The 16,964-nt window shown below is 37.7% G+C and overlaps 1 protein-coding gene across 1 annotated transcript; it reads left to right on the forward strand.

Annotated features, from left to right (window-relative positions):
* Positions 1–2,964: 2,964 nt before the first annotated feature.
* Positions 2,965–15,605, forward strand: tyn (trynity). The gene is made up of 14 exons (XM_071596007.1): positions 2,965–2,995; positions 4,041–4,173; positions 4,880–5,016; positions 5,773–6,063; positions 6,606–6,718; positions 7,440–7,701; positions 7,818–7,934; positions 8,473–8,648; positions 9,853–9,986; positions 10,740–10,879; positions 11,183–11,264; positions 11,386–11,530; positions 11,940–12,147; positions 15,418–15,605. The coding sequence occupies exons 1-14, from the start codon at positions 2,965–2,967 to the stop codon at positions 15,603–15,605; spliced, it is 2,157 nt and encodes a 718-aa protein (XP_071452108.1).
* The last annotated feature ends 1,359 nt before the right edge of the window (positions 15,606–16,964 follow it).

Here is a 16,964-nt window from a genome sequence, read left to right on the forward strand (position 1 = left end):
CTAGACTACTTCTTATGTTAAATGATATGATTTGAAATTGAAAATCAATCGCTACATTGGCCCCAAAATGTATGTTCAAAGATTTTGTCTGTTTATTGAAAATTGCCTAATATTTTCCGTTATCAGATAACTGTTTCATTTCCAGGGAACTTATCTTTATTATTTTTTGACCAATGGACTCGTCAAGCTATCTTTTTTTCGTCCATTCCATTCATTAACCCTTAAGGCTAATTCAGTTCATTAAATGATCAAGAATTTGTTACCAGTGAAAATGAAGAGTAGCAAGAGCTGAGGCACTAATTTTAAATTACGGTTAGGAGTCAAATAACTTGCAGAAATGTAAATGACAACGTGTTCAAATGGTAAAATAACAAATAGAAATATTTATCTGTCTACTTGGTGAAGATTCGGAAATTTAAACGCGGCCGAAGGAGAAAGAATCAATCTGCGTTTCTTAAGCAGTTTGCATTTTTATTTTTCCCATTAAGCTTCAAGTATTTACCCGATGTCCGAAATGACATCCGTCCATCCTTCAGATTATTGCGCGTTACATAATAATTTCGGCCGAAATCACTCACGAGAATTCAGAGGGAGAGTTTGAAGTCTGTCGAGTAGTCAGATTGCTCTGCCTTCTAATTTTTTCCCTACCACTCTCACTCCATGATCTTCCTCTCCACAACAGTATCTGGTGTACGTGTCTTCTTACCTTGTCACGATTCGTGGGTCCAGTCGTTCTCGTCCGCCCACGATTCTCGCTTTCGCGTTTCATGCTCCGTACGAAAAGAACAAAACTCGAGAGCAAAGGAATCCTCTGCCGAAGCGCTTGCCCACGTGATTCTCAATCTACGACAGAGAAAACGAGTCCGAGTGTGTGCTCATCATCCCTTTGCCCCGCGAAAAACACGGAAAAAGTGCGCGTATTGCTTAAATGCTTCAACAAGAAAAGTGGTTGTCTTGCATTTGCTGAAAGTTGAAAATTCAACTCACAATTGGCCGATGATAAAATGGCCGGATAGGTTATATAATTACAAAAAATGTAATTAAGAGAAAATATTTTTTATAGGAAGCATAAACAATTGAAGCTTGTGCGGGAAACATTTTCATTTTAGTGTTACGGGCGAAAACAGTCCGAAGAGCTAATGTGTTCCGTCGATTTTACCAAAGCACTTAGATAAAAAAAACACCTAACTACTCACGTTGGAACCAAGCCCAGTTCACTAACACAGTAAAATTGTGGTGGATAAACATGGATACTACCAATATAAAATTAAAGTTTTTGGTGTTGCTATGATGAATTTAGTTCCCATTATCTAGTGGTCCCAGTAGCATCGAAGTACTTGCCCGTACTTGAGCATGTATTACCGTCTTATTTATAGAATACTACCTTGATCAAAAATTTCCCGGAATTTATTCAGAAAATTAAAAATACAAGTTAATCATCTAAATCTATATTGTCCCCTTCAAAGTAATCCCCATCGACTGCAACACACTTATGCCAGCGCTTGATCCAATCCTCGAAACATTTTTTATATTCGGTTTTCGGTATGTCCATCAGTGCTTCCTGCGATTTTTCCATTACTTCCTCTCGGCTGCTAAAACGCGTTCCCCGTAATGGTTTTTTAACTCGATTGAACAGAAAAAAGTCACAGGGAGCCAAATCAGGTGAATTCGGTGGCTGTTGGATGGTATTTGTTGCATTTTTCGTCAAAAAATTACGAATAATGATAGCACTGTGCGACGGTGCGTTATCATGGTGCAAAATCCACGAGTTTTCTGCCCACATTTCTGGTCTCTTTCGGCGAATTGCTTCACGCAAACGTCTCATAACGCCCAAATAATACTCTTTGTTTACTGTCTGGCCTTCTGGCAAAAATTCATGATGCACTACACCGTTGTAATCCATGAAAACCGTCAGCATTGCCTTCTTTTTTGACTGAAAACGACGTGGTTTTTTTGGTCTCGGCTCATTTGGTGAACGCCATTCACTTGCCTGATGTCTGGATTGCGTGTCGTACTCATAAACCCACGTCTCGTCTCCAGTAATGATCCTTTTGATGAATGTGGGATCGGATTCAGCCTCGCAAATCATGTCTTTTGCGACGTCAACACGGTCTCTTTTTTGCATGAAATTGAGGTCTTTACTTTGCTGCTACACGACGGAAACCCAAATCATTAACTACAATGTCTTGGGCGGATCCATAGGCAATGTTCAAGTCCTCCGCTATTTCTCTGATGGTTAATTTGCGGTTATTGACCAACATTTCTTTTACTTTATCAATTTTTTCACCGACTTTCGATGTCGATGGTCTGCCACTGCGTTCATCATCTTCGATTGACTCACGACCACTTCTGAACCGCTCGTGCCACTGGTAAACGACCGTTTTTTTTTAGAGAATCGTTGCCGAAACACTTTTCCAACATTTCCAACGTCCGTGCGCCACTAAATCCGTTTTTTACGCAAAATTTAATACAAGTTCGTTGTTGCAAATTTAAATCCATTTCTGCAATTGTAAAAAATCGCCAACACACACAGAGATAGATGTACTCTTGGCTACGTAACTTTTGCAAATGTCAAGTTATGACACTAAGATTTAAAGGGAATATCAACAACAGATGTACCAATTTAACAAAAAAAACAGAACTCAAATCGGAACGATGGGAGCGCCACACGGTGGTTATTCCGGGAACTTTTTGATCAAGGTAGTATTTACTTTTCTTTGATCCCGCTTACGTGTAAGAGTTCATGAATAGAAGAAGAGATGCATGGATTTTTACCTGAATTTGGTGTTTTCTCTTCATTCGTTCCACCTCCTATGCGTAATTGTTTTTCATTTCGATTTTCTGTTTTCGTTTCCAGAGGGTGACAGCGGGTGATCTCCGTCCGCGGCACAGTCGAGCTAAAGACAAGCGGCAACGATGGGTGCGAAGAGAGCGAGTGGCTGGCGCCTGTGTGCGGTTGCGATCATGTTCCTCATGGGTACCGCGTCCGTCAGTGGTAAGAAGGGCAACTGGGAAAAGTCGCTTCTACTGCACGCAGTGCACTGCTTCCCTGTGTGAATAGGAACGGCAACTAAACAGAACATCTTGATCATAAAGTGCCACCCTTCGGCTCGGCAAACCAAAAGTGCGGATGAATGTTCATCGATGAAAATCCCTACTAAGCGATGATGAACTATTCTGAGGTGGAAATTTTCATGAGTTTAGAGTCATCCTGTATGTGAATTGGAAATTCTTTTCCCTAGTCTCCCAAGTAGTGCAGCAGTAAATAAATTTCTCTCTTCATTCTGGCTGCCTCGCCAGTCACATATGGCTTGGAAAATTCTACAGTATATGTTTAGTGTTTCTCGTTTGATAGATGCCACGCTATAACTTTCAACGACCCTTTTATTGATCCCATTACATTAGAAATGGGATCAATAAAAGGGTCACTGCCTCCATTTCTTTGAGAGAAATGAGAAACTTACGTATGGTGGTCGTTTTAATACGGTTTCACTCCTTCCCTAAGGATTCTTTTTCACTGGGGCGTGATGAATTTTCATGATAACTTAGATTTTATTTCTTTAGTCATTTGGGCTTCAAGTATAAAAGATGTTAAATTTATATGCTGTGAATTAGGGCTCCGTCGAAGGTTTAATGTTAGAAAATGAAACATTTCCTTCTTTGCCGATGCGTTGATGCATAAATGTTTTTAGTGATATCCCAACTCTTTATTGAACTAATTAAGGTATAGAAGTCAACACCTTCGATCAAAAGTGAAAAAATACTTGTAATATGTGATAAAAGTAGCATGATTAGGTTACGAATACATTTTTACTCATTAATGATTCCACTAACTGCTACGGTGCACTGACAAAAACAAAAATAGTTCTCATATTCACTTATAAAAAGGAGGATATAAACAATTATTTCACAACAGAAAATGAATTTCTTGAAAACTTTAAGCATAATACTGTCAAACTATTGTTCACTACAGAGGAGTTAACCACAATCAGAGGAGTGTGAGATCATTGCCAACTTCAATTCGATTTCAATCTCTCCAGGGCGAATGGCGTTCGAGAAACTGACCGACATGGACTTCCGAGGGACGACGTACTACACCGTGAGGAACCTCACGCTGGCCGAATGTCAGAATTGGTGCGGGGAGGAAGCCAAGTGCCTCGCCGCCTCATTCAGGTAAGCATGGTCGTAGCTCGATTTGTCTTAGATTGCAATTCTTGTGGATAATATATTTGACGGAGTTATCAAATTTCAAATATCAGCTCCCGCATTAAATTTTAAATATTCAACTGACTTGACGCATTGGCATGTTTAATCAGCAATTTTTTCCTCTAAATTATCTTTTCTGGGATGTTCTGCTACGTTTTTCACGACGCAATGTTTCGTTTACCCTGATAAGAGCATCGTCAGGAGCTGACGTTACGGCTCCTGGGGACGTTTCCAGCTGAGGATCTGTCGGAAAGAGATTTTTTGTCCTATAAAATCAAATTATTTACTCATGCAATTCAGCTAATATGTGATTTGGATGTGCTTATAAAAGGGTGGGGATCAAAATAATTATCATCGCGATTAAAACGATTGAATCACCTCCCAGTTTTGGACTCATCTTTTCTATGCCTAACCACGCGTAATGACGTAGAATTGTACAAAACGATGGTTACAAAAATTTGCTCAAAGCATTCCAATGTATGTAAACATCATTAAGTGCCATTGCAATGGCTAATTGTTGTTATACTATGCCCTTCTCACCAACTAACGCTTACCTAATTGTATATCCCCCGGGTTTAGTATTCCTTGCATTATACAAAATTTCACCATGCAGTGAGGACGTTGAAGGACAAAAATGTGGTCAAAAGCTAATGTTTGCATTGTTTGTTGACAGTTTCGTCCCGAATCCACTTCTGCCAGTTCAGGAGACGGTGTGTCAATTGCAGAATGAAACGACGGCCACTAATCCTTCAGCTGTCGCCCAGAAAGGAGTGGACATGTACTACATGGTCAAACTTAATATTAGATCAGGTATGTAAAATTTCTTTAGCATTGGAAACCTGCCTCTGATCTGCAATCGAGTCAAAGCTAGCAAAACTATCTTCAAGTGTTTGCAATCAGTTTATTATATTTATCGCCAATAGAGAATCTTCATTCACCTTTTCCCAAATCCTAAATCGCGTGACCGCGATCCGAGAATTCTTTTGTAGTAGCTCTCCAAACTTGTGCCCTGTTAATCTCTTCGTTCCCTCACAGCTCCTTGCACCGATATTTTATATTACCTGCTTTTAATAACTCGTTCATGATATTTCACTGTAGTTCTTCCCTATATTTTTCATTGTCTTTGGTGAACTTATTCACCTTTGAGTGTAACCAATTAGCCTCCCTTAACTTCTACTCTGCTGCTCCGGGTAATTGGCGGCAGCATCCTACCGTTTGGCGGCAACCGCTCGCCAATTCACGACACCTTGGTGGGATTTCGTAGAATCTGAAGGCCAGCTTGCCCTAAAGAGTGAACTATTTTATATTCATCAGAGAATAAATATTACCATTATTAACTGGGTAAACTTGTCCAATACAGCTACGATCTGAAAATGAGGCCCTGCAAACTTATTCGGGGGTTAACGAAGGGGCTGCCTCCATGCTTGTAGGCATATTTGCGTGAACAACAACCTAGACAGTAGAAGAGGCTTGGTGATATGAATTCATGCACCCGTATTCCATCGGATCCCGCCACCCTTGGGAATATACTGATTGGGGCATTTTGCTTCCCGATGCTTGACGCAGAGAACGTGTGCCTGCGGCCGTGGGCATTCGAGCGCGTGCCCAACCGGATGCTCCGAGGCCTGGACAACGCCCTCATTTACACGTCGTCCAAGGAGGCGTGCCTTGGGGCGTGCCTCAACGAGCGCCGCTTCCAGTGCCGCTCCGCCGAGTACAACTACAACACCCTCCAGTGCCACCTCTCGGATTCTGACCGCCGGACGGCACCGCAGGCAGGGCAGGGCAGCGCCGCGCAGTTTGGACAATTCATCGAGGCGCAGGGGGTGGACTACTTCGAGAATCTCTGCCTCAAGGGTGAGTGAGAGGGTTTCGTCGACACCGCACTCGGTGCGTGAATAAGTTTTTTTTGCCACATGATTTTTTTCCCGATTACCTCCCGCGTATTTGAAAAAAAGTTCACTTCGCATCTAGAAATCACGAAAGCATTAGCCGCTGGGATAAAATTATATTTTCATAAAATTATGGTTATATTTCATGAAGTGTGTGTGTGTGTGTGTATATATATATATATATATATATATATATATATATATATATATATATATATATATATATATATATATATATATATATATATATTTTTTTTCCATTACCCTGAGTTAAGCTGGGGGAAGAATGGCATTTTTACAACCAAATGTATGGCTACAAAGCAATATTTCATGTCGCCTGATATTTTCATTGATTTTCAATAATAAAAAGGGAGCCAGCCATACTCATGCTGCGCGAGTTATTAGCTGTTTTTAGAATATTGTCTATGATTTCAAGATGAATGAGCAGGCAGATCATGTTATGTAATTCAACACAAACAAATCAAAATATCTCATTGTATTCAACAGGTTCAGCAGCCTGCAAGGGTGATCGTGTATTCTCAGTGCCTAGGCTTGGAATTCCAGAAGGAGATGTTGGACAATATGTTGGCCTCAACTACTACGTAGACAAATCAATTCAGGTAACACTGATACCAGTATTCATGTTATGACAATTTCTTTGGAAATGAAAATAAGTTAATGCATTAGCATTCATGAAATGAGGCTTACAGCAACATGACAGTAACTCATGGAAATATTTCTATTAATATTGGTTACCTGATTATTGATTATTTCTGTGTATTTTCAAAGATGTATCTGTTTATTTCACTCCACTAACATTTGGCACTGGTGGTAATTCTAATAACATGAATCTCATAAAGGCAATGTAGAACACAGTATTCAATGACAAATCACCTAAAGGGTAGAGACCACCTCACACCAAACCCCATAGTATGAGAAATACACGCATTAAGGAGGTTTCTCTGTGGCATCTGCTATTTACCAAGGATTTCATGTCTAGAAAATAACAAGGTTTTGATAAAATTGGGAATCTCCAGTACCAACTGACTTCGAGACCTCCTTCCTGGTTCGTTGATGAACCCTCAACCCACTGGGTTTTTACACTGCCAAATATAATTTGTACTTTATATTAATTTAAATATATACTTCCTAAACAGTCAGAGATTCCAGAAGCTCACAGAGTCACTAGTGTTATTAGTCCACATCCACACATATCAGCACTGACTTAAATTGATTTATTTTTGTAATTAATTTCCAAGTAGTAGTCAACTTATTCATCAAGCTTTCACTCTTCTAAAAATAAGCCCTCATGACCACCTTTGCATTCCTCTTGTATTGTAGGCTTCAAGTGAGAAGGCATGCCGCAACGCTTGTGCCTCAGAGAACCAATTCCTTTGCCGATCCTACCTCTACCGTGATGACACACAGCGTTCCAGTCAGCGGGAGGGGGCCGCTGCCTCCCCTTTCAACTGCAACCTGTACCACATGGATCACTGGTCCCTTCCGGATGGACCATCCACCTTCCTCAACTCAGAACGCCCCCTCATCGATGTAGGTGAAGTGGTGGGAACATACTACGAGAACAACTGCTTCCAGGCCAAAGGTGACTTGTGAAGTCCATGTGCTTACTCAAAATTCAATGAATCAATAAATGTTTAGAGATCTCTTTTTGCAAAAAAATAACAATAAATATTTTTTCTCTGGCTCTTAATTCATTAGGCCCAGCAAAAACACCGGAAACTCTGCCTGTTGTGATTGAGAAGGAAGAAGATGCAAATTTAAACAACCTCACACGGAATGATGTTAATTGTGATAACACAGGAACATGTTATGATGGTAAGTACAAGGACTGATTTTTTATACCATAATTTATGCTGACTTCTGACTGACTTCAAGCCATATCATGGGTGAGTGGTATCTTTGAGGTTTGTGGTCTGTGAATGAATTTTAAAGAAAACTGATTGAAGATCCCTTAAGGGTGATTTTGAAAAGCTGACCAATTTGAATGTACCTATAATCTTCAACATTTCCAACCATCATAAGAAGTTGGTAATGTGTACAAGACATGACTCAACTGAAGTTTATGTTTTACTGATCTTAAAGTTTCTTCAGTATTTCTGTTTGATATAAACATGATGGAAACATCTCAAAAAGGCAAGGTTTTTTAAAATGAGCACTATTAATCAAATTGGAGACAAAGGCTCACCTGAATCATTTAACCATTGTTTGTAATATAATTATCCAACAAAATATACTAAATACATAAAAGGATAGTCGCTATTGACATTAATATCATTGCATGGTATAATGGTTGAGAAATTTTCAAACACAGACATATATCTAACCTGGGGTATGTTATTTCTCAATTCCATAGTGGCTGTGCACTGCAAGGATACCCGTATAGCAGTTCAAGTTCGAACAAACAAGCCCTTCAATGGTAGAATATATGCCCTTGGCCGCTCTGAAACTTGCAATGTTGATGTAAAGAGCAGTGACATGTTCCGCTTGGACCTGACTATGAGTGGCCAGGATTGTAACACCAGATCAGTGGTAAGTACTTTGAACATCATTGTTTAAACCTGAATCAGCAGTTTTGTGTTTAATTTTCATCCACTCTTCTGCTTTGTGAATAAGATTTTGTAGAAAAACCTGAACAGTTTATGAACCTTGGAAGTGTTTCAGACCAAAATGTTCAAAGTATTAGGGACACAAGGAGGAGAGAATATATGTCAGGGAAGTTGAGTAAGGGTGTTAAGTAAAGGCCCGTTAAAATTTATTTGGAGTGTAGTTATGTATGGCACAGAAACATGGTCATAGAAACAGGATGATAGATGTAAATTGGAGGCTTTTGAAATGTGGGCATGTAGAAATATGGAGAAGGTTAAGTGGACTGGAAGGAAAACAAATGGGGAAGTGCTAGATATGTTGGGGAAAAGAGGGGATTGATGGAAAAAATCATAAGGAGTCAAAAAATTAGATGCAAAGCATATTGATTGGCTGTAGGATGTTGAAGACTGTGATAGAGAGGAGAATATTAGGCAAACAAGGAAGGGACAAAATAGGATAGGACTGTTGGATGGAAAGAAGGGAGGAAGGAAGTATATGGAGATGAAGAGGGACTTGCTGTAGATTATGTTGTTGGGATTTGTTTTTGATAGGAGAAGAGAATATTTTGGTAGTTCTGACTTTCCAACACCTATCTTAACTGGTAGATTACCTATAATAATTCTGTCAATATGTTACTTATTTTAAATATTAATGGTGTGTATTCATTCACCTTAACTGACAATGACTTGATATTTCAGTATTTCCTCTCCTAATTATGAATACCTATTTGGTAGTGTTTGTTCCAAGTATCTCATTTAAGACTGTTAAACTCCCAGGCAGCATCCTCACAGTTTCCCAGCATCCTTACAGCTTCTTCACTCTCCTTTTCAAAGTCATTGAATTTAGAGAATGCCTTCATCCATTATTTGATTATTTATTTTTTTTTAAGTTCAGTAAACTGTATTTAGCATCCCCTAAATAACAGCCAAATTGTTTTGAAACTTTCCTTGGTTCTCTAAATATGCTGCTGGGTATAACTGGACTGGTCAGAGTCTTTATCATTAATAAAAACCCATAGGTCCCAGCTGTCTGTAATGCTCCAGGCCTTGCCCTAATGCTTTATTGCCCTAAATTGTTGACCCTGGAGTAGATACAATGGTATAACTCAAATATTTGTCAAGTCAATGTGATAAAAATATTTTTTCAGACTGGAGTATATTCCAACACAGTTGTACTTCAACACCACAGCATGGTGATGACCAAAGCTGACAAAATCTACAAGATCAAGTGTACATATGACATGTCTCCAAAGAATATCACATATGGACTAATACCAATCAGGTCTGTGATTGAAAATTTTTCAGCATTCAAAAAATTCAACATCTCATTGCTCACTTCTTTTAAAAATATGCGAGTGGAACATATTGCCATGACCAAATTAATGCTCTATATGAAAAGAAATAATTTATTACTGGCATTTTAACATGCCAGTTTCATTTTATTGACTTTTAATATGCATGTATGGACCATTTCAGTTAATAGGATAATATGTTACCTTTATTAATGGAAATTAATATTTAAGAAAGATAGTATTATCTTTGTTGATGACGACTATTGCCTTATTAAGGCATAAGGAATGAGACATCCATTCTTGGCATATATCGCAACTAATAAGATTTCTTATAATTCTCAAAAAAGTCTCTCTCAAAACACTCTCAAGAAATTTACGTTGCTACAGGAGCTCTAATTTTAAAAGGAATCATTAATTTATGCCTCAGAATTTTTAATTTTCAAAAACCATCATTTTTTTTTCATACACATTTGGAAAAATAAATCACTAGCATCTTTTACAGTAAGAATCACTCCGTCACAATTCTGGTAGCCTTTTATTTTTTTGTTTTAATGATTCATTCCCTTTATTGAATTCTTTCAACTTAGTCTCATGTTCAGTTAAATCATTGTGAAAATTATTGTTGACTTGAATGCAATATGCAAATGTATAAGATATTTACCAGGAAGAAAAAAAAAGGCTTGAAAATCTCATATAAGCTAGTTATTCACTCTCTATTTTAAAATCTGTTTCTCTAATGGCAGAGACCCAGAAATGATTTCGATCACATCCGCCCCGATTGCACCAGCTCCTCGTATCAGAATCTTGGACACCAGAGATAGGGAAGTGGAGACGGTCAGAATTGGAGACAAACTCACATTCAGAATTGAAATCCCAGAGGACAGTAAGTGCTTTAAGAATCTATTACAGTATGCCAAGGGTTAAAAATTATGATTAGCAAAAATATTAACAAATAACTTTAGATTAGCACCAAAAATGAAATTAAATATTTAAATGTCTGTTTACTTCCAATTTTTTAAATTATTTATGTCATCTATTGTGAATTGATATAGGGACTTGAAAAATATCTACATTTGGAAACACTATTGTTAAAATAAAAATTTAGACTTATTGCAATTTCATAACCCTATTGCTGCTTTGACCCATTTAACAGCCCTTTAAACCTGTTTCCATTCTCTTTCTACAGCTCCTTATGGAATATTTGCCCGAAGCTGTGTTGCCATGGCCAAAGATTCAAAGAGCACTTTCCAGATAATTGATGAGGATGGGTAAGATCCTTCATTATTGTGTATTTTTAATGAGAAAATGTAATTTAAACCATGATATGATTGTGCCAATTAAATTCAGGTGGTTTTAAAAAGAAAAATTATTTCAATTATTTTCTTACAGATGCCCTCCTGATCCATCCATATTCCCTGGCTTCACTCAAGAAGGTAACTCACTTCAGTCCATTTATGAAGCATTCCGTTTCACCGAGTCTTATGGAGTAATATTCCAGTGCAACGTCAAGTACTGCCTTGGGCCTTGTGAACCAGTAAGTGTAAAATCATCTCAAAATGGAAGTTAGAGTTGATCAGCTGTTGAAATGGTGCACTTGGGTTTGCAAGCTTTTACTATGGCATGAGAAGTATTTGTATTGTCAGTAAATTTTCTTTGGACGTATTGTCATTCATTCTGCATAAATTGGCAGGTAGTCGCCCTTTTAGCATTCTAAATTATTAAATTTTATTTCAAGATTTCATTGTTCAAAAAATACTTTCTCTACCTGGTGCATCACTTTTGTGGCAATGCCAAAAATTTCAATGTAGATACTGGCAGAATAACGCTGACTGGGGGAATAACGCTGTGACATGGGGTGGGCCTCATTAAACATGGCTATGGTGATATAGGCTCATGACCTTTTGGCAAAAGGTTTGCTAACCTTTGATTTCAATCCACCATAGGCACAGTGTGAATATGGTCTTGAGCGAGGCGAGTCTTGGGGCAAGAGACGAAGGAGGAGGAGCAGTGGTTCAAGCGCAGAAGACCCAGAGAATGCAGAGGACATGACACTCAGCCAGGAGATACTTGTGTTGGACTTTGGTGATGAGAAGAGTGAGAGCCTCCACATGCCCACCATCGGGGGCACTCCTGAAGCCGATTTTGGTGTTGGTGAGTAGTTTGACCTTGATGGCTATCTTTATCTCAGGAAATGTTTCCAACTTAGATCCTTATTGGGATTCTTGCATTTTCACGTCCTCACAGAGACTGTATCTGCGTCTCTTACATGGTTGCCATGGAATCAGCATGATTCTATGCACCTGTACAGTGGAACCTTGCTTAAGGAGCCCCTTGCATAGCAAGTAATTTGCATTTTTAGCTAAGTTGTTGGTTCCAAAAATGACTTGTTTGACATGTGACTTTTCATGAAACGAGTGACGAGGAGAGGAGAATTCCCAGAATTAATGCATGCCTGCTACTTTAGTTTGTGTTTAGCATTCTTTCTGCTACCCTAATGGCTAGTGATGATACATTTTTCCAAACTTGTCTTAAGGCTTTGCATTGGTGATTCTTTGATGTAAAGTTTAATAATATTTTGTGAATTGTTTCGAAAATAGCCCTGGAGAAAAATCCTTGAATAAGAAAACACTAAAAGAGTAAAAACAGTAGAAATGAAAAGTAAAGTCATTTAAAATCAGGAACAAGGTATGATTGTGGCTAATCTAGTAACCCCATCAACAATCTAGCGACACCAACGATATGCACTTTCTTCAAGAACAAGCACCAAATAAAGGAAAGGAAATATTCTACAAAGAGTGTGACAAGAATATCTACACAATGGGCACATATTCTCAACAATGTTGAAAAGGCGCTTCTTATATATATAAAGAAAGAGCAATTTCAATGCGACACTATTAATGAGAATATCATTTATGAGAAGGGGAAAGTGATTTTCACCAACCTCATTAGAAGATATCAGAATCATCAATGGCTAAAGAAGTATTTTCGGGGAGCCATGCAAGAGGGGAGCTTTAGAGAAGTTTATGAGAAGAACCAGCATCCCCAGCATTGTGAAGCATGGTGAAACAACAAGCTCTGAGCCAAAGGCAGCTCAGAACTTCATTGGTGAATTCAAGAAGCTGGTAGATTCTGAGGATTACCAGCTAAAAAAGGTTTTTAATTGTGATGAGACGGTCTCTTCTGGAAAAAGATATCGAAGTGAGCCTGTATTTCTACATGAGACAGTAGAAGAAAATGCATTACCCAGCCACAAGTCAATCAAAGACCCTCTGATGCTGCTATTTTGTGCTAATGGAAGTGGCGATCTGAATTTAAACTCCTGCTAGTTTACCATTCAGAAAGTCTATGAACCTTCAAAAAGTTTTTAGACAAAACAGCAGGCTAAATATGATGTGGAGATCAGAAGAAACTGTTGCATTGTACCATGTGTATGAGGCATCACCCTAAGAAGGAAGTGGCGATGCTTGCTGGATATTTATTTATTGATAATTCTAAGTTGTATTTTTATAAAATTTTGAAGCATATGCAAAAAAAATGTTTCTAGAAAGCTTTCTAGTAAAAAGGAATTAGGTACATATCATAAATAATCAATAGTTTATTCTGAAGCTCTTACTAAGCGAGTTTGCCTTCCTGATAACTTAAATCTACAAAAGAAGATAGGGTGAACATGATCTACGATTCTAAACAATGTATATATGATTTTCCTTGAATTAACCTTGTTCATAATATATTTTTTGGCACATATTGCATTATCGTATTTTACATAAATGTATATACAAAAAGTTGTTTCACTAAACAAGAGTTTTGCTTTACGAGAAAGATTGTGGAACAAATTATGCTTGTTTCATCAGGTTCCACTGTAATTTAATGAAAAGACATTAATTTTGGAATATGAGGAATAGTAAGTATAGCTTTTAAGTCTTCTCAATTCCTTCTAAGGAAAAAACCCTCCATCGCACCTCTTCTGTATTAATTTTCATGAGTTTAAAGTTCCATAATATATCCTCAATATATCCTATTCTTTCTTAAATAGAATGGTATGAGGCATCACTTTGTGGAAGTGATTCACATCGGAAAAGAAAATACTTAGTTCTTCCACACACATTTTATTATGCAAGACCTAGCTTTTGACTTATGAAGCCATCATCAAAGAATAAAGTATTTTCTTCTCCACTATTATTTATTTTTTTTCATGTGTCGCAATTCCCTTCGTATACATGTGTAGAGAAAATTCTATTCATAAAACATGCCATTTTATCTGAAATTCCTATGAAAGTTATTATTGTAGCCATCAATATGACTGAGAAACTTCAATCAAAATAAATGAATCATTATTTATGATAATTATATCTAATACAGTAATGGAAACTGAGAAGTCAAATGGTTACCATGCTGGATGGGCTAATTTAAAATTTTGAAGCCCCAATAATTTGACCTTGGTGATTTCTTGTTGCATTGCTCTCAATTATCCTTTCTGTTATGCTCCTTAAAAATTTGTTATGCATAATTGTCTAACTAATTCATTAATTCATAAATGCCTTTTACTACACCATTAAGGAGATAGATTTAAAGTGGCTTGTTCACAGCATTACCTACATTGTACATAATCTTGAACTCAGTATTTGGGAAATATTATTGACTCATTATGAACTTCTAAGGTATGATGTTTCTTTTGAATCCAGAATCGTTCTATGGGAATTTTTTTTGCACCTCTCCTCTTATTTTTATTCCTCAAGTATTGATTCAGCATAAGAAATTTGAAATAAGTTGAGGTTCTGTTTTTTCTCATCTATCAGCTCTCTAATGTTTGTATAGGATTGCAGGTATGCTATTATAATTTTCTGAACCCTTTCAGTTAGTATTTCACTTGAACTACTATTTCATGATTACTGCATGACTTCTATTTTATATGCAAGTAGAGGAATAGAGTAGTAGATGATACCAGATTCTATGTACTCAACTACTACCAACGATGAAGGTTTCTAGGGTGTATCATTAGGTACCAATCTTAAAAAAATGGTAGAAAGAAGACATGTGAACTATTGGCTGTTAATATGAAGTTAGGTTACTTCCTATAGCCAATAATATAAAATATAAAAATTAGAAGGTTCCAATGGTATTATTTTGGTTAGCTGGTAAATATCAACTGGGAAAGCAAAAGACTTGGTTGTGAGAAGACGTCAGTACCATATCACTGTTTGATGCCTCTTTTGAGAAATGATATATTCTCAAATAAGGGTTTCAGAATAAGAGTTTGTGAGTGTCTATAAATTCAACTACCCTCACTGTAGGATCAATGTGGGGGCTCATATGAAGTCTCTTCAAAAGAGAACACTAAAAACCCCTGGCTGAACCTCGTTCCACAGGGAAAATCCAATATGTTTTGATCACTTGGTAATTAATAACTTATTATTTTTTCAGATGATGAGGGTCCTTCTGTTCGCCGTGTGGGATTCGAAGGTCAGTCATGCCCAACAAGGACATCTGTTCTTGCCCTCGGAGTCACCTGTGCTCTCCTCGCCCTCCTGTATGCCACCACAGTCTGTTGCTATTGCCTCCGAGCATGTGCACCCTGGTACTCTGACCCTAAGAAGAACCTCATCTCTTGAATAATCCCCAATACCCTATAAGACTCTCTTTAAGGACTGATAATCCCTCCCCCCCTCCCCCGGAAGTCTAAAATAAGACTAAGAGTTTTCGACCTCAGCCTATGTGAGTTGTCTGTCCCGTGCCATCTGTGGGAAATTGTGTGGCAAGAGAAGCTACGTGATAGGACATCTCCCTGACCTGTGCTCGACTCCAAGGGGAAGATGTGGTGATGGCTTTAGAAAGAAATGGTTCTGCTCTTTTTCCTTCTCCGCTTGGTTTATATTCTACGTGGGTCATGGCTGCTTATCAATGAATGCCATCCCAGTGAACAGTGATCTGGGTGGGCAGGGACAGTGGAAATCAATTGTGAGTTTCACAACTCATGACTTGAGGACAATCTCTAACTTGCATTCTGGCAGCTAGAAAAAGTGACGATCTAAAGAGTGCCACACAGCCAAGAACTTGAAATGTGCCTTATGCTGGTATGTTTAAAAAAATTAAACATTTTTGCAACACTAGTGTATGCATATTTGGATCCAGATTGGATTTGGACTATTTCAACTGAGCAAAATCATTCCAAATGCTTTATATGCAGAAGTTGACAATTTGTTGGCTATAAAAATTATTTTGTGGAAAAAGTGTGATCGATCATCTTCTTGTTCATGTTCACCCAAATTTGAAGCAGAGTAGCTTTTGTTGCTGTTAAACTGTATTTATCAATCCTGCTACTTGGGATAAACATTGGTGCTTTATTCATTATTCATCCCCCCTTTATCATTCATTGAAATAATTGTCATTCATTACCATTTGCAATTATCGCTTTTATGATGAGAGGCATTGGACTCTGCAAAGAATTGTCCCTATAAGCAGGCATAACCCACAGAGAATAATACTCTCATTGACTTCTTCCAAGCAAATGTGAAGATGGCCATGTGGGAATTATTCCAGGTTTTGGTGCCAGGGGATTGTGGGAGAAACTAATCCAGCTGAAGCGAAGAAAGGAAAGAGTACAAGCAATTTAGTTTCTTGAATATGGTGAATGGGGAATTTTTTTTTGATTTAACCTTACATCTCAGCCTTCATTACATCAATGATTTAATGTAGCATTTTTTTGTAAATATATGAATACTGTGAATGTGTTGGCTGTAATTTCAGCCATAATATTTATGATTGTCCAATAAAGAAAGCTCTGCTTTCTCTTTTGTACACTAAAGGCTATAATTCACAAACATTTGAGTTTTAAAATTAGGCTCCAAAACCAGATTCATAATTCTAATGTCTTTAGCCTCATGTCTTTTCATCACAGTGTTTTGATAACCATTGAGAAGGAGCTTTAATCAATTATCAGTCACATTGATTGTACTAAAATGACCTGAAAA

Source organism: Hetaerina americana, unplaced genomic scaffold (assembly GCF_022747635.1).
Source record: "Hetaerina americana unplaced genomic scaffold, ioHetAmer1.1.p SCAF_1, whole genome shotgun sequence".
NCBI lineage: Eukaryota > Metazoa > Arthropoda > Insecta > Odonata > Calopterygidae > Hetaerina > Hetaerina americana.

Excerpts from the sequence above, each read along its gene's own strand:
- tyn (XM_071596007.1), top strand. The coding sequence starts at position 2,965 with ATGTTCCTCATGGGTACCGCGTCCGTCAGTG. Across the intron at positions 2,996-4,040 it reads GGGTACCGCGTCCGTCAGTG|GGCGAATGGCGTTCGAGAAA; the intron begins GTAAGAAGGGCA and ends CAATCTCTCCAG. Across the intron at positions 6,064-6,605 it reads CGAGAATCTCTGCCTCAAGG|GTTCAGCAGCCTGCAAGGGT; the intron begins GTGAGTGAGAGG and ends TGTATTCAACAG.